This window comes from Artibeus jamaicensis, unplaced genomic scaffold, assembly GCF_021234435.1.
Source record: "Artibeus jamaicensis isolate MK-2021 breed Jamaican fruit bat unplaced genomic scaffold, CSHL_Jam_final contig_1157, whole genome shotgun sequence".
Classification (NCBI taxonomy): Eukaryota; Metazoa; Chordata; class Mammalia; order Chiroptera; family Phyllostomidae; genus Artibeus; species Artibeus jamaicensis.
In genome coordinates, this window is record NW_026521226.1 from 1,184,332 (window position 1) to 1,212,230 (window position 27,899).

At 35.9% G+C, this 27,899-nt stretch overlaps 1 protein-coding gene across 4 annotated transcripts; it reads left to right on the top strand.

The window, feature by feature from the left end:
* The first annotated feature begins 588 nt into the window (after positions 1–588).
* Positions 589–27,658, top strand: UBA3 (ubiquitin like modifier activating enzyme 3). Of its 4 annotated transcripts, XM_037130756.2 has the most exons (18): positions 590–662; positions 849–890; positions 2,574–2,694; positions 3,951–4,031; positions 7,602–7,684; positions 10,125–10,205; positions 17,663–17,706; positions 18,055–18,119; positions 18,397–18,552; positions 21,601–21,703; positions 21,837–21,950; positions 25,498–25,551; positions 26,268–26,304; positions 26,390–26,471; positions 26,795–26,895; positions 27,009–27,072; positions 27,166–27,220; positions 27,538–27,658. In XM_037130756.2, exons 1-18 carry the CDS (start codon positions 643–645, stop codon positions 27,624–27,626), a joined length of 1,392 nt encoding a protein of 463 aa, XP_036986651.2. In that variant the 5' UTR covers positions 590–642; the 3' UTR covers positions 27,627–27,658. The 4 variants fall into 4 exon arrangements, with proteins under 4 accessions (XP_036986653.2, XP_036986652.2, XP_036986654.2 ...); XM_037130758.2 differs by lacking the exon at positions 3,951–4,031 and having other exon boundaries at positions 589–662; XM_037130757.2 differs by lacking the exon at positions 849–890 and having other exon boundaries at positions 589–662.
* Positions 27,659–27,899: the final 241 nt, after the last annotated feature.

Genomic DNA, 27,899 nt, shown 5'->3' on the forward strand with positions numbered 1-27,899 from the left:
CTATCTGAATATATTTTTCTCAGAGAAAAATGTTTCTCCAATTGTTCCTCTGCCACTGAATTTCTTATCTGACAGAATGTGATACTATATTGATACTATATTGACATTGATACCATATTGAAGAAGGAAAAACAGTATCTTCATCCAACCCTTACACTGATTTAAATTTTACTCTTTAAGTGCGTATCTTTAGGCAAAGCTGTTGGGACCGTCTTGAAAATCAGTAAGTGAAAATTCTCCTGGTGCTTTTCTTCAGATGGAAGCTCTGGCATATTAAAGTGACTGACTCTTCCAGGAGTTTTCTCATAGAATATACAATTTTATATAATCAGTTAACACAGAAATTGTATAAACATCTAACGTATTACATCAATATTTTCAAGCAGCATAACAACGTTATACATTGGATAAGAGTTAGGCAATTAAGGGTAGTTTATCAAGTTCATAATTACAATGCAGGGCTTTAAACCCCAAGGGAGCATCAGCGAGGTCCGCCCCGCCCCGCCCCGCCCCGCCCCGCCCCGCCCCGCCAGCCCAGTTCCTACTCCCAGTCCCTGCCTCCGCCCCTCCCGCCCGGTGCGGCCCGCACAATCGCCTGGCCCCTCCTGCCGCGGGGGTACCTGGGAAGAGGCGGAGAACAATATGGCGGATGGCGAGGAGCCGTAAGTACTCGGGCTCTGCAGGCGCGCCGGGCCGGGCTGGGTTGTGAGAGAGCGTGGCAGTGGGCGGTGGCCGCCACCACCCGGGGTCCTCCCACTACCTCGCCCCGTTCCCTCGCCCCCCATCCTCTCGCGGCGCCCAATGTGTAGCGTGATGCTGACCCTTCTTTTATTCTCTCTTTCTTTTAGGGAGAAGAAAAGAAGGAGAATAGAGGAGCTGCTGGCTGAGAAGTTAGTGCTGCCGGGAGGCCGGGGTCCTCTCCGGGGACCCCCGCCTCCCCTCACCCCAGGCCTAGGGGACCAGCCGCAGCGGGCCCGGGAGGCTGGGAGGGGGGCACCCGGAGCGCAGGCCCCGAGGTCCAGGTCCCACAGCAGGTCCCGTTCGGGCCCGCCTGGTGCTTGACCCACAGGTCTAGCGGGACCATCTGGCGCCCCCTCTTCCAACATCCCAGTGCTCAGAGACGTGACCTTGTGTAAAGGGAATCTCACTTGAACACACGAAAGGAACACCGGGCCGATTTTGGCCTTCCGAAAACGCAAACAGACTAATTGCACTTTGTGTGAGAACTTTCTATGGTATCGGACTAAGCACATCAATTGCTTTTGCGGAATAATTGGCTCTTAAAGGGGAGTGTTGACTCCAGGGAACTTATTTTGCCCATTTATTACACACCCTATTTCTTAGTTTTATGGGGTGAGATTGATGTAAACTGTTCTTAATTTTTGCTCCTGCCTACATGGGAGGGGACGAAAGTACTCTTGCGGTGGGTGTGGTGAGTTAGTAATTCCTGAACCAAATCCCTGTAGCAGAGCTTTAGTCTAGGTTGGTGAAACCTAAACTCCAAAAGTTGAATGTCAATTCCAAGAGGATTGGCGGGACAAGCTTAATTTCACATTATTTCCCGCCTTTCTTTCACTTTCCGCTTTTGCTTAAAATGACAGTTAAAGTTTGAATGCTTACTATATTTTCATTCTGACCTTAAGTAGCTGTAAAAATTTGTAGATGACGTTTATGGCTGTTAAGTAATCTGCTCAAGGTCAGTTACAATACAGTTAATTGTGGAATCAAACCCAGCTATCATATCAAAACCTAAGGTCTATATTGCTAGGAAATACTTCTTGGTCCTTTGTAAAAATGGATATTAATACATTTGAACGTAGATGTTGTGGGGTTATAGGAAATACGAAAACTAAAAATGATTACAACCCAACATGAATTTTGCACTGAGTGGGAAATACATGGATTACTAGTATGTTAGAGAAGTCCAGTGTTAGAACTCACTCAGTTGTGTGCTCTAGATTTCTAGAGAATAATGCTTACCTGCAGTATTATTGTAACCTAAAACTTCCTGTGTACAGTGGCAATAAAAAAAAACACCTTATAGTATTTAAAGAAATTGTTTTTTGAAAATTGGGACCTCTTTCAGATAAAAATGTATGAGAGTTCCTCTCATCAAAAATGATATTTAAGTTACATCTTTCAAACTTGGAAAGGACAGATGAGTTACATTAGATATGAAACATCACAGTTCTGAAAGTGGAGTTATATATTTACTTTTACAACTGATATTTCCTGATCCAAGTGTATTTAAGGAACACCTTAGGGAAGTTCACAATAATCTTTTATAACCCATTTCTCTGATTAAACAATATCCTAAGTTTTATTTTGGCTTGCTGTAGGAACCCAGAAACAAATAGACTGATTTATTTAATCAAACACGTGTAGTTTTTAACTTTAAATAAACTCTGTAATAGCTAAGAAAAAAATTAAGAGCATAAGTGTAACCACATTAAGTAATACCCTTTTTATTTGAGCAGCTCTGGTGTGGTTATTTCATTTGGGAAACCACAGTAGTTGTAGGTGTGGTTTTTTCATACTGACCTTTGCAGCTGAATTTACTGTGTTCTGTGCAGAATGGCTGTTGATGGTGGGTGTGGGGACATTGGAGACTGGGAAGGTCGCTGGAACCATGTAAAGAAGTTCCTCGAGCGATCTGGACCCTTCACACACCCTGATTTCGAACCGAGCACTGAAGTGAGAAACATTTATTTTTAAATAACTCCTCTTACAGTTTTGTTTCGAAAGTAAAATGCTTTTTTTCACCTGCTCTTATAACAAAAATACTAATACAAATGTATAATTTATCTTGAAATACTGAATTGAATATTTGCAATATTCAATGGCTAATGATTGAATGGCTGATATTTGAGTCATTTTCACATTTCTCATGTAATGTTGAAATTTTTTGAGTAAAATAACTTTGTAATCTCATTTAGAACTCTTAAGTTATACTTCACTTTGAATTTCAGTTTAAAATGATTTCTGAGACACTCCCCTTTTTAGTTTTGTTTTGAGAAATTAATTTTGATAGCAAGATAGATGTGTGTTTAAATTTTGAAATTTAGTTTAAATGAGCATCCTAGGATTGAATATAACTAATTGCATGTTAAAAAATTATGTGACTGCTGTGTAACAGGAATAGAATTTTGGACAGGTAGTGTTTGGCTTAAAGCAAGTGTTCAATTAGATATAACTCTTTATTACAAGGTAGAAAGAAGTATTCTTTATAGTAATTTTTATGTCATTTTGTCTTTATAAAGAGATACTACTTTGAAATAGAAATATTGTGCTACTCCTGGAGGTATAAGCTCATGGATTTTACCAGTGTCTTGTCTAAATAACTTTTTCTCCTTTCGTCTCTTTGGACAGAATTGACAATATTCTGCCTTTCTGTGGACCCACCTTATCTTCCTGTGCTTCCAATTTTTGTTTTGCCTGATTGTTTAAGATAATTCTGTTAAGTGATTGTTTCAAATAGTATTTCTGTTGATATATGGTTTTCTAAGAATTTTATCTGTTTTTATTTCCTTCCTGAAGACCTTTAAGCCCTTTGTGCACTGTTTGATTCTCCGTTATTAGGATTTTTACACTTTTCTCTTTTTAGGAAGTCAGTGAAATAATGAATTTGATGCCTTCCATCCCCTTTCAGGGTTAAAAAAAGATAACTTTTAAGTAGCATAGTTTTTCTTTTTAGAAATAGCCTTTTAATTTCATACAATAAACCTCAATTTAAAAACATTGAAATTGAAATGCTCTGAAATCATTAGGGTTATAGAATTTCTGGCTCTACGTTCTTCTGGAATTTATGAGTTTATTAAATAGAAAGTGTGTTCTTGGTATTCATTTGCATTTTTCATGGAAACATCAGAAACTATTTTATGGCCTGTTATAGTGATGGAACTTATGTTTTTTTATAACTAGGTTTTAATATGCCTTTTCATTCTTTACAGTCTCTCCAGTTTTTGTTAGATACATGTAAAGTTCTAGTCATTGGAGCTGGCGGCTTAGGATGTGAGCTCCTGAAAAATCTGGTAATATATACACATATATTTAATACGTATTTTTCTCTTATGTGGTAATTTTCCTTTTCTGCCATATTAGGAAATTTTAAAATTATGATTAATAACCTATCTCGAGCCTTTGTTAGATAAGTTCAGCAAGTCAGATTCCAAACAGTCTTAAATTCTGAAGTTCTCAACTATAAAGTCATTGACAGAAATTCTTACTACTTCTTTGCTGTTTATCAAAGAAATCTTTCTGCTTTCTCTTGCAAAGTGCTCATTAATTTCAAAGAGCAAAACTGATAATTCATATTTTAACAAGCAATTTGAAAGAATTTATTTCTTTTGTTCCATAAAATAACCCACTTAGATGGGGCTTTGACTTATTTTGTATAGAAGGAGACATGAAGTTCAGAGAGGTTAAATGATTTACCTAACTTTTTTGGTTTCTGGTGATAGGCCTGGAATCTAATCCAGGTCATCAATTCTTAGTCAAGTGTTCTTTTCACTGAACCATAGGTTAATTTGTTTTTAATGAGTATCTTTTAAGAGAGGGTAGTATTTAGTGAAACTATTGGGCATACTGGTTGTCCGTAAGTAGTGGTTTAGTTAATTTGTTTCATTGACTTCTGATAACAAGTAGCTTTTTCTTTAATTTTTTAAAGATTTTATTTATTTATTTTTAGACAGAGAGGAAGGGAGGGAGAAAGAGGGAGAGAAACATCAATGTGTGGTTGCCTCTCCCAAGCCTCCTGCTGGGGGACTGTCCTGCAACCCAGGCATGTGCCCTGACTGGGAATTGAACCTGCGACCTTTTGTTTTGCAGGCCGGCGCTCAGTCCATTGAGCCACACAAGCCAGGGCCCAAGTAGTTTTTTTTTCCAAAAAGAAAAACAACAAAAAAACAGTTTATTTAGCAAAGATGGATAGAAGGAGAATTGATTGAGAGCTGATATATGCCAGGCTTCTCAATGGCGTGTAGAAAAGTGGAAATGCTAGATTGGACTCCTTCAAAAATGAAGTGAATAAAAGAATCGGGTGAACAACCTAAAAAGTTAATCATGGGGCTAAAGTTTAAATATAAACAGCTGCATTAATTTTGCTAGGGAGTACTAGTGTCACTCCTAGTGAAACTGCAAAAATTCAGTATACTTCATGGTACCAAGTGGTAGGTTCTGTGGTGATTGTAGATTATCACAACCTCAGTCCTTAATGAATTTGAAGTTTCATTGGAGAGACAACTCTCACACAAAATAAATAGCAATGTGTATGATATACTCTGGGGGTACCAAAAATGACAGTACCTTATCAGATATAAATACTCTAGCAGTGTAAGAACCAAAGTTGTAGAAGGGAAAGGTGGTTTGACTTTTTCCATTTTGAAGCTGTTAAGGTATATACTAATTTTAAAGGTAAAGTAATTAGAGGTTAGATCTGAAGAATAGTCATTATCAACTTCAGGGGTGGTCTTCTTATTTATTGAATTGTAATATCCTCTTACACAATAGAAGAAAACTAAGGGTTTTCAATTTTACAGACATAAGTACATAAGAGATACACATCTTTTTCAAAGTGGATTGTAAACCCCTCCAAGGCTCATTCTGAAAAAAGGAATGGGACATTAATATTATTGATTGAGTAAATATTTATTGAGCCTCCTACCCCATATGCCAGGCACTATTTTAGATGCTAGAGATACAGTTACAGCATTAAACAGCACAGACAGGTGTTTTTTGGGCTTACATTTTAGTGGAAGAAAAAGGACAAGTAAAATACATAGTTTGACAGATGGTAATAAATGTTTTAGAGAGGAAAGATGAAAGATAGGTAGCCAAGTGGAAAGGGAACGGACTTTTTTTTTTAAAAGGTGCTATTTCAACAGAGGTGAACAAGAACATTCTAGACAGAGGTGAAAAAGCTGTAGTGTAGGTGTATGACTGTTACATTCCAGGATGGCAAGGAGGTCCTTATAGCTAAAGCAGAAGTGGATTAAGGGTCAGCATTTTCAGAGAGGGTATCAGAGAGGTATTGGGAGGTGGAGGGGCTGGAAATGAATATCACAAAAGGCTTTGGAGGTTACTGTAAGAACTTAGTCTTTTACTCCTATTCAGGAAGTCATTGGAGAGATTTAAGCAGATGAGTTGACTTGATCTGACTTTTAACCTGGATCACTGTGGCTTATAATGCTGAGAAAAGACTAAAGGAAGAATAGAGGAGAAAGCTGAGAGGCTAGTCGCAGTCATCCAGACCAGAGAGGACAGTGGCCTATGACAGGGTGGTAGCACTGGAGGTAGTGAGAGGCAGTCAGGTGATGCGTGTGTTTTGAAGATGGAGTCAACGGGATTTGCCAATGGACTGGTTGTGGGACGTAAGAGGGAGAAAGACAGGAGCCAAGGATAACACCACAATGTTTTTGCCCTGAGCAACTGGAAAGATGGAATTAGCATTCACTGACAGGAGGGGACTGAGAGAAGGACAGATTTGGTGTGGTTGGTAAATAAGGATGGTTAAGTTTGGTTTTGGAAACTGTGGAGTTTGCGATGTCTTTTGGACTATGCTTATAAGATCGAGATCACTAGAACTAAGTATAAGAGTACTCTATATTTCTAGCCAGTAAAGTAGGAGGGAAACTGGTAAACAGGAAACCAATTTTTAAAATGTTCAAATTCTCATGAGTGTAGTGACCAAGTGAAGAACGTGTTTTGAGGAATTGATCCACATGGGGCCAAATACTCAGATGGGTAAGGTCATTGGATGTGGCAACACAGTGTAGAGTTCACTCGTGACTTAGAGAATAGTTGTTTTCAAGTGCACATTTGTTTAGAGTGAGCACAATAGGGCGTTTGAGAATGCAAGTGTGGACAACTCTTTTGAGGATCTTTTTTTACTATAGGGCAGAAAAATTGGGAAATTGTTGACAAGTGACTTTATTCAGTCACTTAAACTGACCAAGACCAGAAAGGCATAATTAATGTAACTTAGTTTTTTTCAGTCTTTTGCTTCTGCTGGTAAATTTGAGCAGTGTTGTACTGTTAAAATGCCTGTTCTTACCATTAAAACACAACAGTTGTTTGTTTTCCCTAGCTGTTGTGATTGCTTGTTCTTGACTCAGTACTTCAAGGTATTTCTTTTACATGTGCAGTGTACCTATATGTTGTTAGTTTATGATATGTATTTTATAACTGTTATTTCTGAATCATGGCATGCCTAATGTTATATAAACTAAGATAAAGCTTGTATAAATTGCTTTTAATAATATTCTGAAAAAAGAATAGTTAAGTACAGTTAATTAGTAAAACAAATAAAATTAAACCGTCTAGCAGCAGCAAAGTAACAAACTTTATAAATGTGTTTATAAGATTATAAAACAACTGTAGAAATTTTGAGTTCTCTTTTGGTTATAGACTATTTAAAATTGAATAGTTACACCTTTTGACCTTTCCAGGAACAAAAATTTATATACTTTGTAAGTTTCTTTATCAAATACGATTATGCAGAATTTATTATTGAGAATTTGTAGCTTTAGGACTACATTGAAAACAGATCTTGTTTTTTAAATGTGAGCAAATTTCTGCTTAATTGGATTTTTCTATTTCCACAGGCATTGTCTGGTTTTAGACAAATTCATGTTATAGACATGGACACTATAGATGTTTCCAATCTAAATAGGCAGTTTTTATTTAGGTAAGTTTTAATGTCTAACAAATTTCCAAAAAGTATGTGATTTGGGGGTGATTGTGCTTTGATGACACAGAGTTCAACCTTCTGGGGATTTCATAAGAAAACAGTAGCTGGACTGTTAGGCCCTAGTGATATTGGGTGGGGGGAATTCTGAGCCAAAATTTGAGTGCTGACTCTGGGACGATGCAGTTGTAGTGGAGTTTGATCTTTTTATGTAAGGAGAGAAGAAATGAAGAGTTTAGGAGAGAACACCAGAAGCATTTAAAATGGAACATGAAATAACAAAATCACCTGGGAATGGTTTGTTAGCAATAATTTGGGGAACTGGAAGTGGTGCACTTATGCAGATCTGAGAAATGTTCATTAGTGAAGTTCAGCAAATAACATTTAGGGGTTTGAGTGGCTAGATAACAGTGTCTGTCAGTTAAAGAATTTCAGATATGGAGAGATAATGAACTTTTTTCCTTCCTCTAGTGATTAGGATACTAACAGTAATTAGTCCTGGGAATGTAGGATAAGGTTAGGTTAGCAGAAAAGATAAAATTAACTTTCAGGATAGGCATAAAACCTCTTTATCTTTGTGAAATTTCTTAGATTGAAGGATGTGTTAAACTACGTCAAATTAATGAAATGTTGTTGCAGTGCAAACTTTTAACCCTTGATATTTCCCTTCTCCATAGAAAAGTTTGGACATCCTTGTTGGTCTGACAAATTTTGGGGTTTAAATGTTTAAAAAAAACACTACTGAATTAATTGGTTATGGTAATAATTATCATGCCCTTTAATTTGTGGCTAAAATAATCATGATCTTAATGATAGTTAGCATGTATTGATTGCTTAGGATGTATCAAGTACTTCTAAGCAAGTTCTTCATATTCCCTTATTTAATCTCAGAGTAACCTTCAAGGTAGATACTTGTTTTCAAGATTAAATAATTAGGCCAAGGTGTTCTGCAAGGATGGTGTGCGTGAAAAAAAGCCATTTTATTCAAGGTGAAATTTTTAGGTGGAACAATATGATTCTCTAATCCTGGAATGGTAAATTAGCAAAAATCTCCACAAAAACAATCTAGGAGTTATTTTGTTTTGGATCTACTATGAAAGCACATAAAATCCACACCTTAAAAGACTCTTGAGAGTCTGATTTATCCTGTTTACATACCTGAAGAGCTCTGTGTCTACTGTAGTTGAATGCAGTACTGAAATCAGATTCCTTGATTTATGTATGGTAGAGCCTTTTCTATTGCAAGTTAGGACAGAGAATAAAACTTAACAGAAGTTTTGAATGAAAAAAGAACACTGCTTTATTGAAGAGAAGAAAAATGACCTGTTAAAGTATTTTCTTTAATATTGCAATTTTAAATAAGATATTTCTAATAAGCACATTGTTTTTTAAAAATGTTCATTAATTTTAAAGTTTTTACTCTATGCTTAGATATGAAGGAATACAAAGAGATAAAAATATGGTAATTTTCTTCTAAGTGTTCATAGCTAGTATGTATGATAGACCTATGCATATAAAAACATGTTGTATGAGGGAATGATTTTGGTGAGGAGAATGAGGAAATATTAAGGTAAAAAATACCATTTGCACTGAAAATAAAAGAGAATGTCCTCTGTATATAGCTATGATTATTACCTAGGAGTGATCTTTTGAGGCCTTATATTTTTAGCTTCTTGAAAATGTTGGTGACGTTTACAATTTTGGATAATGCCTTTGGAATTATTCCTTCTTCAAAAATGTGGTTATGGTCTCTTATGGAACACAAAATTTACTACTTAGGGAATAAATGAAGGTTCTTGCATCCCTAGAATTAATTTCATTGTGTGTATTTCAGCCAAGACCTGTATAGTAACACCTTGAAGTTCTGGGATTCAGGACAGATACTCAGAAGGCTCTAGGTCTGGGATATAAGATTTTACTCATTTATCTTTAGAGGGTAAGGGAAGGAGAGAGGGAGAGAAACATCAATGTGTGGTTGCCTCTCGTGTGTCCCCCACTGGGAACTGGCCTGCATCCCAGGCATGTGCCCCGACTGGGAATTGAACCTGGATCCCTTAGTTCATAGGACCAGGCTCAATCCACTGAGCTACACCAGCCAGGGCTGGGATAATTTTTTTACGTTGGGAAATGCCACAGTAAGAAATGGCTGGGAAACCTGTTACAATTATACTCTACCTGAGGGGAATTTTTCACCTGAATACTTAGAATTGGTAGTATTTGTAACTACTTAATTTGTCAGTATTTGTAACTATTTAATTTGGAACATCCAAAAGGGTTGACATTTAGTATTGAGTGACTATTCATCACAGATACTCAGATAAAAATATTTCTTCTAAATATCCTCTAATTAAACTCATCATGGGCATTTTTATGTTTGAAATTATGTAGATCATGTACATTTAGATCATGAATGCTAATTTAAGTATAATTTTTCCTATAGGCCTAAAGATGTTGGAAGACCTAAAGCCGAAGTTGCTGCAGAATTTCTAAATGACAGAGTTCCTAATTGCAATGTAGTTCCGTATCCTTTCGACAAAAAAAACGCTTAATTTTTGAGCCTTTTGTTTTTTTTCTTAACTATAAATGCATGTTTAATGTAGAGAAAATAGATGAGCAAAAGTAAAAGAGATAACAGTAGTAAGTTGTTATGAGATACTGATGATAATAATTTGCTCTATCTCCTTCCAGTCTTAAGGCTATATAATTTTTTTGCCCTAATTTTTAAATTAAGCTTCTGTAGCCAGTGCTGTCATTTATTCTGCATTGTTGCCTTTAAGTTGTGTATCTGTTGCATGTCTCATATACTAGGCTGTAAGTTCCTAAGCTGGATCCAATTAGTCTCTGTGTCTCTTTAAAGTAGCAGACAGAATAGAAGTCGGTATATTATTAACCAGATAGAAGGTGTGTCAGAGTCAATATATTATAGAAGTATGTTTTTAAAAAGAAGTATTCACACTCTGTTGGCTTTCACACCTTTAGATCAGGAGAACATTTAGTATTTTATAGAAATTCAGGAGATGGGACTTGATATGTAGAAAATCCCACAGGATACAAAAAGTCAACATATAGAAATCAATTTTATTTCTTTATAGTAGTGGTGAACATGTGGAAAATGAAATTTAAAATACAGTGGCATTTACAACCATTAAAAAAAAAAACCCTGTAGGTGTAAATAAAATAAGAAAGAGATTTCTATGCTAAAAACTGCAAAATGCTAATGAGAGAAATCAAAAATCTAAATAAACAGAGAAATATTCCATGTTCAAGAACTGGATAGTTCCAACATAGTAAAGATGTTATTTATGTGCAAATTTGTGGCCAGTTTTAAAACAGTTTCCACCAAAACCCCAGGAAATTTTGTCAATACAGAGGTTATTCTAAAATTGAGGTAGAAGACAAAAGAATACCTAAAATAATGCTGAAAAAGAATAAAGCAGAAGGAATTACTGTCTAATTTTAGTACTTATTATATAGCTACAATAATCAAGACTGTGCAGTATTGCCAGAGAGAAAGACATAGATTAGAACAGTGTAGAGAAGCCAGAAATAGCCCCATGCAAGTATGGCCAATAAATACATGACAAAGGTGCATGAACAAGTCAATGGAGGAAGGATAATCTCTTCAACAAGTTTCGGTGGAGCCGTTGGATATCCGTAGGTAAAAAAATGAATCTTGACTTAAACATCAAAATTACAAGAAAGTAACTCAAAATGGATCTTAGATTTAAGTGTCAAATGTAAAACTGTAAAACTTTGGAAGATAATTTAGGAGAAAAATCTCTGGTATCTAGGGTTTGGTGAGTTATCCTTTGACCAGAGTAAAAGCATGATACATAAAAGAAAAACTGGGTAAATTGAACTTTACCAAAATTAAAACCTTTTCTTTGTGAAGGGCCCTGTTAAAATGATGAAAAGACAAGCCATAGATTAGAAAATACAAAGCAGATATCTGACAAAGGACTTGTATCTAGAATAAAGAACTTTTGTAACTCAGTAATAAAAATAATGCAATTGGAAAACGAACAAAAAAAATGAAGGGGTATTTTACCAAAGAAGATGGCAAGAAGCATATGGGAAGATGTTCAACACCACTAGTTATAAGAGAAATCTGAATTATAACCACATTGAGATATTACCACTCACCTATTAGAGTAGTTAAAATAAAAAATTGGAATAATAGCAAATGCTGATTAAGATGGAGGCATAGGTAGATACACTTTGCCTCCTCACAAAACCAAAAGAAGGACAATAACAAACTTAAAAACAAAAAATAACCAGAATTGCCAGGAAATTGAACTATATGGAAAGAAGTCTGACTCTCAAGGAGTTGGAGAAATACTCAACCAAACTGATGGGAGGGGTACAGACGGGCAGTGGGGTGGAGAGGACTCATAGCAATGCTGCAGCTTCGGAGGACCAGGGTGGGTGAGGCAGGGGCAGGCAGACTGGGCAGTCTCACATTTATGTGTGGATAAGCCAGAAGAAACAATGGGGGAATGAGACAGACTGCAACCCAGAGTACTACTGCCAGGAAATAAAGCCCCAAAACCTCTTGACTAAAAAAAACCTGTGGGGTTTGAGTTGGCAGGATAAACTCCCAGCCTCACAGGAGGGTTTGTGGGAGAGACCCATAGGGTCCTAGAACTTACACAAAACCACATCCTGGAATCAACACCAGAAGGGCCCAATTTGCTTGTGGGTAGAGGAGGAAGTGACTGAAAGCTTCTGAGAGCTCAGCAGGTGGCATTGTTCCCTCTTGCACCTCTCCCCCACATACAGTGCCAAGATGCAGTAACTAGGGTTGCCCTGCCCTGGTGAATACCTAAGGCTCCACCCCTTACTATGTAACAGGAGTGTTGAGACAAAAAAAATGTGGCCCAAATGAACATGTCAAAGCTCCAGAAAAAAATATAGCTAAGTGATAAAGAGCTAACCTATCAGATGCAGAGTTCAAAACACTGGTAATCAGATGCTCACAGAAGTGATTGAATATGGTTGCAAAATAGAGGAAAAAGCGAAGGCTCTGAAAAGCAAAGGAACCAGCAGTAACAGGAAGGAAACTGGGACTCACATAAATGTCTGGGACTAGAACGAAGAAATAAACATTCAACTACAATAGAATGAAATGAGGAGAGGCTTAGGAACCTTCAGTACAACTTTAAATGTTTCAACATGCAAACCTTAGGGGTGCCAGAAGGAGAAGAGCAGGCGCAAGGAATTGAAAACATAATGAAAGAGAATTTACCTAATCCGGCAAAGGAAATAGACTTCTTCTAGGAAGTCCAGGAAGTTCAGAGAGGCCCTAAAAAGTTGGATCCAAGGAAGTACACACCAGGGCACATCATAATTATATTACCCAAGGTTAAAGATAAGGAGAGAATCTTAAAAGCAACAAAAGAAAAGGAGACAGTTACCTCCAAAGGAGTTTCCATATGACTATTAGCTCATTTCTCAAAAGAAACCTTGCAGGCAAGAAGGGGCTGGAAAGAAGTATTCAGAGTCATGAAAGGCAAGGACTTACATCTAAGATTACTTTATCCTGCAAAGCTATCATTTAGAATGGAAGGGCAGATAAAGTGCTTCCCAGATAAGGTCAAGTTAAAGTAGTTCATCATCACTAAGCCCTTACTATATGAAATCTTAAAGGGACTATCTAAGAAAAACAACAAAAATATGAACAGTAAAATGGCAACTGTCAACAACTGAACCTAAAACAAAAACAAACTAAGCAAACAACTAGAACAGGAACAGAATCACAGAAATGGAGATCACATGGAGAGTTATCAAGGAGGAGGGGGAAGAATAGGGGAAAACGTACAGGGAATAGCATAAATGATAGGTACAAAATAGGAGATCAAGAATAGTATGGGAAATGGAGAAGCCAAAGAACTTATATGTACAATGTATGGACATGAACTGAAGTCGGGGAATGACGGTGGCAGGTGGGTACAGGGAAAAGGGGGATAAAAGAGGAAAAAAATGGGACAACTATAATAGCATAACCAATAAATTACATTAAAAAATAATTGCAAATGCTAGCAGTAGTACAGAAGAACTAGGTCATTTATTGCTGATGGAAAATGTAAAACACTATAGGCATCTTGAAAACAGTTTGTTTATTCTTTTTACAAAGAGAGAGAGAAGCATTGCTTTATTTTTCCACTTACGGTTGCATTCATTGATTGATTTTTAAAAAAAATATATTTTATTAATTATGCCATTACAGTTGTTCTATTTTCCCTCTTCATTCTCCTCCACCCTGCACACCCCCTCCCCCACCATTTCCCCACCTTTAGTTTATGACCACGTGTCTCAAGTTCTTTAGATTCTGTATTTCCCATACTATTCTTGCCCTCCCCCCATCTATGGTAGTTCTCCTACCATTTATGCTATTCCCTGTACATTTCCCCCTATTCTTCCCCCTCCTCCTTGATAACTCTCCATGTGATCTCCATTTCTGTGATTCTGTTCCTGTTCTACCATCCATGCTACTTATTTTCTGTACCTTCTCCCCCCTTCTTCTCCCACTCCCCTGTTGCTAACCCTCCATGTGATCTTCATTTCTATGGTTCTGCTCCTGATCTAGCTGTCCTCTTAGTTTGCTTTTGTTTTAGGTGTGGTTCTTAATAACTGTGAGTTTGCTGTCCTTTCACTGTTCATCTTTTTTTAATCTTCTTTTTCTTAGGTAAGTTCCTTTAACATTTCATATAATAAGGGCTTGGTAATGATGAACTCCTTGAATTTGATCTTATCTGAGAAGCACTTTATCTGTCCTTCCATTCTAAATGAAAGCTTTACTGGATAGATCAATCTTGGATGTAGATGTTTGGATTTCATGACTCTGAATACTTCTTCGCAGCCCCTTCTTGCCTGTAAGGTCTCTTTTGAGAATCATCTGACACTCTGATGGGAAGTCCTTTGTAGGTGATTATCCCCTTATCTCTTGCTGCTTCTAGGATTCTCTCCTTCATTTTAATCTTGGCTAATGTAATTATGATGTGCCTTGGTGTGTTCCTCCTTGGGTCCAACTTTTTTGGGACTCTCTGGGCTTCCTGGATTTCCTGGAAGTCTATTTCCTTTGCCAGATTGGGGAAGTTCTCCTTCATTATTTTTTCAAATAAGTTTTCTACTTGTTGCTGTTTCTCTTCCCCTTCTGGTACCCCTATAATTCGGATGTTGGAACGTTTAAAGATGTCCTGAAGGTTCTGAAGCCTCTCATTTTTTTGAATTCTTGTTTCTTCATCCTTTTCTGTTTGGTCGTTTTTTCCCTCCTTGTGGTCTACTCCTTTGATTTGAGTCCCAGTTTCCTTTCCATTACTATTGGTTTCCTGTGTATTTCCCTTCATTTTAATTAGTTTAGCTTCCATATGTTCCTCTAATTTGTGACTGAAATCAACCAGTTCTGTGAGCATCCTGATCACCAGTGTTTTGAACTGTGCATCTGAAAGTTTGGCTATTTCTTAATCACTTAGATTTATTGGCTCTGGGGCTCTGAGTTGTTCTTAAGCCATGTTTTGGTCTGTTCACGCCAGTTAATTATGAGGAGCAGAGCCTTAGTTGTTCACCAGGACGGGGCCACCCAGGTCGCTGGTTTATAATGTTGTATGTGGGGGCAGGTCAGAGAGAGGCCACCCAGGTCACTGGTTTGTGACACTGTAGGTGGGGGCAGGGTCAGAGAGGGACAATGGAGGTTCTCTCTGCCGCTTTCCGCTGCTGGGGCCTGTGTGGTCTGTCTCACCACCGCTAGCTCCTTCACTGGTTTATCTGCTCCCGAATGTGTGACCACGGTTCGCCCTCAGTAGGTTGGCCCGCTTCTCCACACCTGGGATCCGCCCACAGCTGCCAGCATGCCTGGGTTGTGTGCCCGGTTGGGTCTGGTGGATATTTCCTGCCCGACCCTGCTCTGCTGCTGGCTCTGCCCCTCTTACCGGTTTGGCTGAAGGGTTCGTTGTTGTCAGACTTCCGTGTAGGTCAATTTTCTGTGGTTTGGCTGCGTTTTTGTTGCTAAAACTTTGTTGTTTTCAAACTTGGTTGTGTGAGAAGGTGCAGTGCCTCCACCTACGCCTCCATCTTGGTGGAAGTCCCATTGGTTGATTCTCGTATGTGCCCTGACAGGGATTGAAACCGCAACCTTGGGGTATTGGGACAATGCTCTAACCAACTGAGCTACATGTCCAGGGCTGTTTATTAAAAATCTAAGCATATATTTTCCGTATTTGCCAGCAGTTTTTTTCCTGGACGTTTATCCCAGAGAAGTGAATACTGAAGTCTGCATGAAAACTTGTTCTTGATTGTTTATAACAGTTTTATTTGTAGTAGCTCAGAACTGGAAACAAGAAAAACATCAGGCAATAGGTGAATTGTTTAACTGTGATAAAACTGTACTATGGAATAATACTGAGCAATAAAAATGCACCAAATAACAAAATGTTAACACCTTCAATGGATATTAAGGGAATTATGCTGTATGAAAAATGCCAGTCTGAAAAGATCATATATTGTATGATTTTTAATTATATTACCTTCTTCAAATGACAAAATGGAGAACAAATCAGTAATTGCCAGAAGTTAGGCATTGTTAGTGGGAGGGAAGGTGTGACTGAAAATGGGTAGCAGGAGGGAGATCTTGTGCTGATTGATGTTGTTTGTGTAGGGTGGTAATTACACAAATTTATACATGTTTAAATGACAGAATGAGACATACTTGTACCAATGTCACATTTGTGGTTTTGATATTGTAAGATACAACAGTTGAGGGACACCTGGTAAAAAACATAGGACTTATCTGCACCATCTCGAAACTGCCTGTGAATTTATTATTTCAAAATAAAAAGTATAAAGAGGTAAATACAGGCCCCTGTTAGGGAGAAAAACCACTGTGTTTATCTCCATTTTTTTAATATCTGGGAAACTGAGTATTTTATAGAAATCCAGGAGATGGTATATTTTGGTCTGGCTCCTTGGTTTTCTCCTCTATTGTTCCTCTGGTGTTTGCTTGAGTTCTCTTGACCTTTCTGTTTAGTTTCAGCTTTTGCCCCCTGTTTGCCTACCTTCGAAAGGAGTAGAGGGCTGAATGTGCAAGGGCTAGTATTGTATTTATTTTTTGTAGCAGTATTTACAGGCCAGTATAAAAAATTCTAGAGCAATTGTATATTGTTTCTCTTTTTTCTGTTTTGCTTTTAAAATACACGTATGGTGGCTTATTTATTGTAATTTTAGAGGAGTATAATTTATATATTATTAAACATTAAATTGCTCTGTTAGAAAAATTTAAGTGTTTTGCACACATATATGCTGTTAAAATATTAAGTGCTAAAAGTGATTCATACCCATCCAATTTTGAATGGGATTCCTTTTGCAGCCTCCAGGCAGGAGAAGATTGCTGATAGGGCTTGATTGGATAAGAGAGAGAGACTTGGAAAACTGAGTAACTGAGAGGAAGAATTCATACCTCTCATCACCACCTCCCTCCAAAAAACCGACAGTAACAAATCATTGGTAACTGAAGAAGTTTTTTTGGAAACTCTTGGAGTTTGTTTTGTTTTGTTTTGTTTTGCTTTGTTTTTAATTAGCTATTCAGTAACCCTTAAAATGACCCAGATCAATAGGAACTCTGATGTGTTCATTCCCTTCACTCAACAAATGTTTATTGCCTCTTGGCTTGATGCTGATGGTGGACAACACACATATTCTGCTTTCCCAGGCTTATGCTTTTATACAAAACTTAAAGCAGAGCAGAAAGTGTAATCAGAGTCATAAATATAATGATTTGGGAGTTCAGGGATGAGACTAAGTTGTTAGGAGGAGTGTTAGAAAAGAGGTTTTGTCAAAAAATGGGTTGTATTCATTTTGTCAGATTCCTTGAATTCCACTACTTTGAATATTTGAGATCTATTTCTTGTTTTAAATATATATGTGTAAGTTTGTTCTTATGGTATTGTCACATTCAGCAGTTCCAATTCCTTTACTTATATGCAGACATTTCAACAAGATCCAGGATTTTAATGACACTTTCTATCGACGTAAGTTGTTCACTTGAAATTAAAATCTTGCTATTTTTAACTGCTAATTTGAAGGCTGTTCAGTTGTTTTTCATCTCTTGGTGTTGGCTTTTCAATAGGGTTGTTGATGGATTGAAAAGAGAGTGATACTGTTTTAAATCTTACTTGAGACCATTATCTGCATTTTTCTGTGCTGACCTGAGTAGGGATTATTCAGGGATTGGGAGGTGTGTGTGTATGTGCGTGTGTTTGTGTATGCGTATGTGTTATAGTAAAAAGTGTATTTTTGTGTGTGTTTTCTTAGAAGGTGTAAATTATGTTATACTGTGGCATTTAAAAAACTAAACTTGAATGTTTTTTTTCTCTTAGAATTTCATATAATTGTATGTGGACTAGACTCTATCATAGCCAGAAGATGGATAAATGGCATGCTGGTAAAGATTTTTTGCTGTTGCTCTTAATACACTGAAAATTAGAATTGCATATCATATTTTTGAAAATCAGCTTATTTAATTTTCATTAAGTTCATAGACTTCATTGTTTATTACTAGTTATTAATCTTAAGGTGAGGCTACAAATTACTAATATTATCCCTTGATTTGATGTGTTAGTACTCAGTCATGCTATTGACATGGAATTACTTGACAGCATGCTTTTTCTTTTGAATTCTTATCCCTCTCTCCTTTTAAACCCTTTAAATAATTTTCCTAGATATCTCTCCTAAATTATGAAGATGGTGCATTAGATCCAAGCTCCATTGTCCCTTTGATAGATGGGGGGACAGAAGGTTTTAAAGGGAATGCCCGGGTGATTCTGCCTGGAATGACTGCTTGCATTGAATGCACACTGGAACTTTATCCACCACAGGTAACCCAGAAAGCACCTGCATTTGTTTTATAGTTTATTAGGATGGAATTAGTGTTGAAATATTGTTTATTTAATATTTATGATTTTTAATTAGGGTTAACTATATTTTTCAAATCGTGTAAAGAGAAAAACGATAAAATAAGAAATTCTGTGTTTGAGAAAAGGTATGGACTGAATATCATACTTTTATACTATTGCTTTATAATTTACTTGTATTAATTCTCTACTTAAAGAGTAGGGATCAAGGGATCAACGTAGTTTTGTGATTTTGTTTTACTATATTTATTTTTTATTGTTGTTTAATAACAGTTGCCCCAGTTCTTCCCTTGTTGCTCTACCCTACCCCATTCCCACACTCAATCCCTATCCTGTTGTCCATGTTCGTGGGTCATTTACACATATTCCTTGACTATACCCTTCCCCTTTCCCCTGTTACCTCACTCCTATGGCCCCTATGGTCACTGTCAGTTTGTTCCTTATTTTCATGTCTCTGGTTCTGTTTTGCTTGTTTGTTTTGTTCATTAGGTTCCACTTACAGGTGAGATCATATGGTATTTGTCTTTTGCCACCTGGTTTATTTCACTTAGCATATTGCTCTCCAGTTCCATCTAATCTGTCACAAAGGGTATGAGTTCCTTCTTTCTTTCTACTGTGTAGTATTACTGTGAATACTGTGAGTTCACAGTAGTATTTCTACTGTGAATATACTGCAGTTTTTTCATCCACTCATTTACTGATGGGCACTTAGGATGTTTCCATCCAGCACTTGGCTATTGTAAATAACGCTGTTATGAGCATTGGTGTGCATAAGTTCTTCTGAATTGGTATTTCAGGATTCTTAATACCAGCAGTGGAATTGCTGGATGGAAAAGCATTTCCATTTTTAGTTTTCTGAGGAAATTCTATACTGTTTTCCACAGTCACTATAGCAGTCTGCATTCCCACCAACAGTGGACTCAGGTTCCCTTTTCTCCACATCCTTGCCAGCCCTTGTTGTTTGTTGATTTATTAATGATGGCCATTCTGACCACTATGAAGTGGTATCTCTTTGTGGTTTTAATTTGCATCTCTGATGGCTAGTGATGTTGAGCATCCTTTCATAAGTTTCTGGGCCCTCTGTATGTCCTCCTTGGAGAAGTGCCTGTTCAGGTCCTTTGTCCATTTTTTAATTGGATTGTTTATATTCCTGTTGTTGAGTTGTATGAGTTTTTATATATTTTGGAGATCAAACCATTGTGGGAAGTGTCATTGGCAAATATATTTTCCCATATGTTTAGTTCCCTTTTCATTTTGTTGCTGTTTTCTTTACCCATGCAGAAGCTTTTTAATTTGATGTAGTTCTATTTGTTTATCCTTTCCTTTATATTCCTTGACCTAGGAGATATGTCAGTGAAAATACTGCTGTGTGGAATATCTGAAATTTTACTGCCTGTGTTTTCCTCTAGATTTTATGGTGTCATGACTTATATTTAAGTCATTTATCCCTCTTGAATTTGTTTTTGTGTATGGTGTAAGTTGGTGGTCTACTTACATTTTTTTGCATGTAACTGTCCATATCTCCTGACACCATTTGTTGAAGAGGCTATTTTGTTCTCCATTTTATGCTCCTGCCTCCTTTGTCAAATATTTATTGACCATAGAGACATGGGTTTTTTTTCTGGGCTCTCTATTCTGTTCCATTAATCTATGTGTCTGTTCTTATGCTGGTACCAGACTGTTTTGATTATGGTGGCCTTGTAATATAGTTTGATATCAGGTATTGTGATCCCTCCTACGTTGTCCTTCTTTCTCAAAATTGTTGAGGCTATTATGGTTCCATAAATTTTTGAAATGTTTGTTCTATATCTGTGAAATATGTCCTTGGTATTTTAATAGGGATTGCAGTGAATCTATAAATTGCTTTGGGTAGTATGACCATTTTGATGTTGATTCTTCCACATAGTATATGCTTCCATTTATTGGTCTTCCTTGATTTTTTTCTTCAGTGTTCTGTAGTTTTCTGAGTACAGATCTTTTCTCCTTGGTTAAGTTTATTCATAGGTACTTTATCTTTTTGTTGCAAATGGCATTTTTTTCCTGATTTTTGTTTCTGATATTTTGTTGTTGGTGTATAAAAACATGTTTGATTTCTGAATAATGATTTTGTATCTTGCTATTTTGCCAAATTCACTTATTAGTTCAATTCATTTTTTGGTGGAGCCTGTAGGGTTTTCCATGTACACTATCATGTCATCTGCAAACAATGACAATTTTACTTCCTTCCAATTTGGATGCCTTTTATTTCTTTCTCGTCTAATTGCTGTCATAGAACTTTCAATAATATGTTGATTAGAAGTGGGTGAAAGCGGGCACCCTTGTCTTGTGCCGGTTCTTAGGGAGAAAGCCTTCAGTTTTTGCCCATTGAGAATGATGTTGGCTGTAGGTTTCTCATATATGGCCTTTATTGTGTTGAGGTATGTTCCCTCTACTCCTGCTTTGCTGAGTGTTTTTATCATAAATGGGTGCTGTGCTCAAGAGATCAATTTTAAAACTGTATGTTGGATAGAGGTATAATCTGTTTCCTTTGGTCTTTGCCTGTGATTGTTTCAGAGAAATAAAGATAAGAGGGATGAAAATGACCTTTCCAAAGATGGGACTCTTTCATCTGCATACCTACTTTAAAGGACAGCTGAAATTTTGATTTATAAGTATAAATAATTTTATGAATATTTACTTGAAATTACTTGATTTTGCTTTTGTTTTATACATTCAGATTTAAATTAGATAAACATAACAAAGTGCTTATACTTTAGAAATTATTCAGCACTTTTTTTCACATCCTAACAAAATTAAACTTACATAGGGTAAACCTAATTTATAGGTAGATCAACCTGAGTGAAGTGACTCAGATGCTTTGAGAAATATTAATGGTATAAAAATTTTGTTTCTGTAAGTGGAAGGCTATGATGGATGATAACAAACTGCTGCAAACTAGATCATAGCTAGAAGTTATATTTGAAAATAATTCATTGTTTTAAAACCATTAAAAAGGGCAAACTGTGGTTTTAGGTCAATTTTCCCATGTGCACCATTGCATCTATGCCCAGGCTACCAGAACACTGTATTGAGTATGTAAGGATATTGCAGTGGCCTAAGGAGCAACCTTTTGGAGGTAATGAACCTAATTTCATAATCTAGAATTACATAAAGTTTGTCTATATTATTCATTTGGATAATTACATTAAAAACAAGTTGATTCATGTTTAAATGTTTCTGTCTTCCTCTTCTTTTTTTTCTCCTAACAGAAGGGGTTCCATTAGATGGAGATGATCCTGATCATATTCAGTGGATTTTTCAAAAATCCCTAGACAGAGCATCACAATATAGTATTAAGGGTGTTACATATAGACTCACTCAAGGTAAGTTTGTGAGTTATCATGAATGATTGAATGATAATCTTGGGATGATCCTTTTTTTACTGGCTGGAGATGCTTTGGAGAAAGTAATTGATAAGTGATTTTAGACAGTACCATCCATTTGAAGTTCAGTAAAGGTACCATGGAAATAATAGTTTTCAGGTACCCCAAAGTTGGTAGTAGGCAAATGAGTTCAGCAGAGTCTGTCCTACTACTTAGCTAGGAGGAGGACTTTAATAAAATCATTGAATCTTGTTTACTTTTTGGAAAAGAACTTAATGCATCCAAGTCAACTCATGCACTTTTATCTTTCATTGAAGAGCAATTTATTTCTCTTGGGGCAGTCTGTTCCACGTGTGGACAAGGGTGTTACACAGTTATTCTATATATTAAGCAGAAATATCCATCTTTAGTTTGGTCAGAGTATTTATTGTCCTAGGGTATATCATATATGTATAAATGTAATTTCCTTTTAAGTAATAGCACTTAACAAATTGAGAACAGTGAGCACATTCCTTCTAAATCTTTATCACTTCCATGACCTCCCTAATTCCTTTAATCCTCAGACATGTTGCAGGACTTTAAGTCCCTATTATGTTGTTTTTCTCTAACCATATTTTGGTTATCTGTATTCCCTTAATATGGTTAGAATGCAGCATAGAATGTCTAAAATACTCTTATTTTAGATAATAGCCTTCTGATAACTCTGGTAATTGATACAGTTTTAGAGGAGAGTAGGATTTTTTTTGTTGATTGTTGTTTACATTGATCCTATATTTTTGACTTTTTGAGATAATCGTCTACTAAAATCTAGAGTCCTTTTCCACATATTAATTCCTGAGCCACATCTGCCTGTTAAAGAAGTGGTAGTTTTGGGGTTGGTAGTTTTGTTAATTTTGTACTCAAGTATAGGTTCTTACCAATTTATTCTTAAATTCAACCTGTTATTCTCTCATATATTCTTTTATGCCTGCCAACCTATCTATTCAATTTCATTTCAGCTGTTGTTTTGATAATCACATCCTTTATCTTTTTTCCACATAATTAATTAAAAAATTTAATAAGACTGAACTGGCAGAGAATTGACATCTGAATCATACTTCTGATCTGGTTCTTAATTTTAGGTTTTATCTCATTTTGTTGATCAGACCTTTTTGAATACTTCATATTTCTGTGTCTTGTTCACAAGATGTTACGAAAGGCCATTACAGATGTTTTACTACTTGGGTTGCTAAGCTAGTCATAGGACGTAAGTGAGAAAAGTCCAATATGTCTGGTCTTAGTAAACAATCATAATATAATGCTCAGTCCTAGTGATCAGTGCTTCCTATTCTAGATACTCACAGTTGATCCTTTATAGAATTTTATCCAAGGTCATCGCCAAGTTCCCAAGAAAGAACTTTGTCTTTTTTTGAAAACCTGCTATTTCTCTTCTGTGATTATTTTTTATATTTACCGATGTTCTATTAATATCATTTGAAAATTCCACTCTTACTCCTTGTTGCTCCCTGTACTCCCCCCATTTTGACCTGCTTTGGGTACCTTTAACAAACTAAACTCATTCCTACCTTAGAGCTCCAATATTCCTAATTCTTATGTCTGTACTGGTCTTCCTTGGCTCCCCTCAAGTATGGCTGCTTGTCCCTCAGGTCTCAACTAGCCAGTTATTCTGATGATTCAACTGAAAATGACATCCTAGCCATTCACCATTTTACCTTTTTTATAACTGCCTAAAACTAATGTTAGTCTATTTTTTTATGCAAGGAATATTTCGTACTTACGCTCTCGTGTATCATCTCTGCCCTGGGGCCGTTGTCCTGGCTGTTTATTCTACAGAAGTGCACTTTCCATAGGTTATTGCTTCACTGGGTCTTAAGGTTTAGGTTTCAACTCAAATTATTGCTTCCTTAGAGACGTCTTCCCTGACCATCCTAGCATTGTCAACTGTAACAAATACATTGTTTTACTTTCTTTGTAGAACTCTTTAGTATCTGAAATTTTCTAATGTTCTTACTTGTGAGTGTTATCTCCCACACCAGAATGAAATCTCTATAAGAGCAGGTAATTTTTTTTTTGTGCGTAACACCTAGAACAATATTAGGCATATGGTACACATTTGGTAATTGTCTGAATTAACAAATGAATTCAGTTTGTCCTGATCAGAAATGGAAATTCATTTCCATATGTAGTCTCATTTATCTTTCCATACCTTTGAGCAGGTTGTATGCTTTGTATCCTGACAATTGAGGGCCTTGACAAGAAGTACTGAAGCAAAATGAGAAGTGAAGTTCAGCTTTTTTTGAGGGGTTGGGAGTACGGGGAGTCTTTATCATTTCCACAGGGCTCTTACTGGGCAGTGTCCCCTCTACTCCTCACTGTTTGTGACTACCTGTTCCTCCTCTCAGAACATCTTATTATATGTGGCTCACTGGTGAACATCCAGTTTAACCATCATGAGGTTAGCTTCTCCCTCTTTTCCTGCTCTGAAGTTATACTTAATCATATGGTCAGATTAACTTTTTAAAAACAGCTTTCCAGACTTAACCAACTTCCTTTCCTGTCTTCTTAGATATCTGCCTTTTTTTCTGAAGTTTGTAAGTTACCTCTTTCAGTGTTCCCTCATACTCCAAGATAATTAATATGGCTACTTTCCTTTGAAGTTTTTGTTTTCTAAAATGAATAATTTAAATATAGTTATAAATTAGAATGTTTATTTTGTACTTAAAGATTGTTTAAGGTATTGTGGAGGGAGAGAGGTATAAGGGGGTTCAATCAATGGTAATGGAAAAATACAATAAAAATGCTAAAAATTGCCCGCCAAATTGTTTAGAGTTTTGTTCATTTATAATGTGAATACTGATGTAAAAAGTAGGGTAGAAATAGAGAGGTATGTTTACTGTTTTGTGTAGTACAAGTTGTAGAGTGAAGTGAAGATAAGTTGAGGACCCTTGTTTTGTTGTAAAGCTTTGATGAATCAAATGGCTGAAATTATATGAGGAAAAATAATGTAACTCTTACTTTTTGTACTTTACTCAAGCCTTATTGAATATGGCATTATATAATGTATCAGTTAAGATTATGCACTTTGGGTCGATCTGGGTTTCATATACCATTGTTACCACTTATTAGGTGTATAGGTGGAATTGTGATTTAATTTCTTTCAACCTCATTTTCCTTGTCTTTAAAATTGGAGTAATAAGACTAACATAAGACTAACAAAATTCAATAATATCTATTTAAATTTCACAATGTGCCTGGAACACAATAAACATCTAGTTGTTAGCTATTATGATATTATGGTCTCATCTTTATATGAAGTTTACAGAAGGGTTTACCTTTCTTTGCTACTGTAACTTCCTTAAGATTCTGAACATGCTACAAAAATTATGGGAATATGGAAGAAGATTGCTTCATGGTTAAAATTAAGTCTTTTTTGTGACTTGAAAGCCCGAAAAATCTGGAAAATGGTATTTAATAAATCATGTTGTTTAACTTAAGATACCTATTTTTTAAAAGAAATTATCATGTTTTAATTAGTATATTTTTTCAGGGGTAGTGAAACGAATCATTCCTGCAGTAGCTTCTACAAATGCAGTCATTGCAGGTGAGGAAAAAAGGCTATTACTTAATTTTTTTTTCTTTAGTTTTTGATTCAGTATCTGAATTGATATTTCTGCAGCTACCTGATATCAGAAAACTGGTGTTACAGGAATTTGGTATCTTCTTGGGTGGGTGGTATAATTAAGCTATCCAAAAAAGGATAAGGTATTTCATATCACAAAGTGCTCTGTAGTAAGCAGACATTTTCATACATACCATTTCTTTTTAATCACTGTAACAGGCTGCTAATTAATTTGAAGAAGAGGAAGGAAAACATGTAATGTTACTCTATCACATGGATTATACAAAACGAATATAAAATTTGTTACTTTTTCAGTTTTCTAACATTAGTATATGTATTGTAATATATACGTGTATTTTTAAAATATTTTATTTATTTATTTTTAGAGAGAGGGGAAGGGAAGGAGAAAGAGGGGGAGAGAAACATCAATGTGTGGTTATCTCTCCTGTGTCCTCTACTGGGGACTTGGCCTGCAACCCAGGCATGTGCACTAACCGGGAATCAAACCAGCGATCCTTTGGTTCACAGGCCCGCACTCAATCCACTGAGCCACACCAGCCAGGGCTATTTTAATATATTTTTAATCATAACCTGTAAATTTATCTGTTCTGAATTACAACTGACTTTCTAACATACTTCTAATTTTAAATGTCTAATTATCATTGAGTTAAAGCACCTTTATTTCCTCCCCTTTTCAGCTGTGTGTGCCACTGAGGTTTTTAAAATAGCCACAAGGTAATGTGTTTTATTTTTAACATGTATGTAAATCTGTTTTGTTCTGGCTCAGTTATATAAATAATGGACATTTTTTTCATTACAGTGCATATATTCCCCTTAATAATTACTTGGTATTCAATGATGTAGATGGACTGTACACATACACATTTGAAGCCGAGAGAAAGGTTAGTATACTAATAAAAATTTTTTTGATCATGCATACCTTGATTTTTAAATATTAATTGGTTAGAAATATAACTGAAATTGCTCATATCCTAAGTATTTTCTAATTTCCAGAATCCTATTCACTATATATCTTTTGTAGTATAGTCTAAAATAAATACTATATAGCAAAATAATTTAGGAAAAATGGCCCATTATGAAATGCATAGATTCTAAAACATTTGTTTAGTATGCGTAGTTATAAAACAACTTCATTTTTATTTCATTATTATAAAGAGACTGTAATTGGTGCATTACTGCTATGATTTGTGTTTTATATATTTAGGAAAATTGCCCAGCTTGTAGCCAGCTTCCACAAAATATTCAGTTTTCTCCATCAGCTAAACTACAGGAAGTTTTGGATTATCTAACCAATAGTGCTTCTCTGTAAGTATTCTGCACTTCTGTTAGGTTGTAAAAATAACTTTTGAGATTTTAAAACTTTTAAAACTAGATTTTTTAAAAGTGATCTTTGATTTTTTTCTCATAATTATATTTAGGCAGATGAAATCTCCAGCCATCACAGCCACATTAGAGGGAAAAAATAGAACACTTTACTTACAGGTGATAAGTGTTCTATTTGTATTTCTTTCACAATTATATTATAAGTTTAATTTCATTTAATGTGTTTTACATTAAAATAATTTTGCTTTATAGTCAGTAACTTCTATTGAAGAACGAACAAGGCCAAATCTCTCCAAGACATTGAAAGGTATTTTAAAGGAGTATATTTACTAATCAACATTTTTTGTGGAAGTAACAAATCCTTTTAGATTTGTTCTTAATACCTTCAAATGACATCATCATAATTACTTATATTTTTAGAAATAATGATTAAATCGCTCTTTTAGTAGAATGCATAAACATTTCTAAACAATCAAGTATAATATTGCCGTGACTAAAGAGAACTGAATTTTGATGTTTATCTCAACCATAATATTCTATAATTTTTGTTATCTGTGTGTTATCATTTTTGTTGAGATTTTTGTTATTTTGTGGCTTGGCTTAATTATTCTTTTTCTGTTTTAGAATTGGGACTTGTTGATGGGCAAGAACTGGCGGTTGCTGATGTCACCACACCACAGACTGTACTATTCAAACTTCATTTTACCTCTTAAGGAAAATAAATCTGCATATAATAGAAAATTGATGGAAATGTTATACTTTCTGAATGCTAAAAAAAGTTAAATGATTTATTGTTAGCATTAGTGTTGCTGGAATTTGACTTTTTTTGTTTGAATATAATGAACCACTCTTTTTGAAGACAAAATTTGGAGTTGGTGCTTGCAAGCATTTTCATTAATATGGGAAATGATGCCTGGAGAGAGAGATTATGAACAGTTGCATTGCTTCTTTTAGAGGAGGCAAACACACTCTTCTGTGTGAATTTT

Excerpts from the sequence above, each read along its gene's own strand:
- UBA3 (XM_037130756.2), top strand. The coding sequence starts at position 643 with ATGGCGGATGGCGAGGAGCC. Across the intron at positions 10,206-17,662 it reads CCTAATTGCAATGTAGTTCC|ACATTTCAACAAGATCCAGG; the intron begins GTATCCTTTCGA and ends ACTTATATGCAG. Across the intron at positions 26,896-27,008 it reads CTAACCAATAGTGCTTCTCT|GCAGATGAAATCTCCAGCCA; the intron begins GTAAGTATTCTG and ends AATTATATTTAG.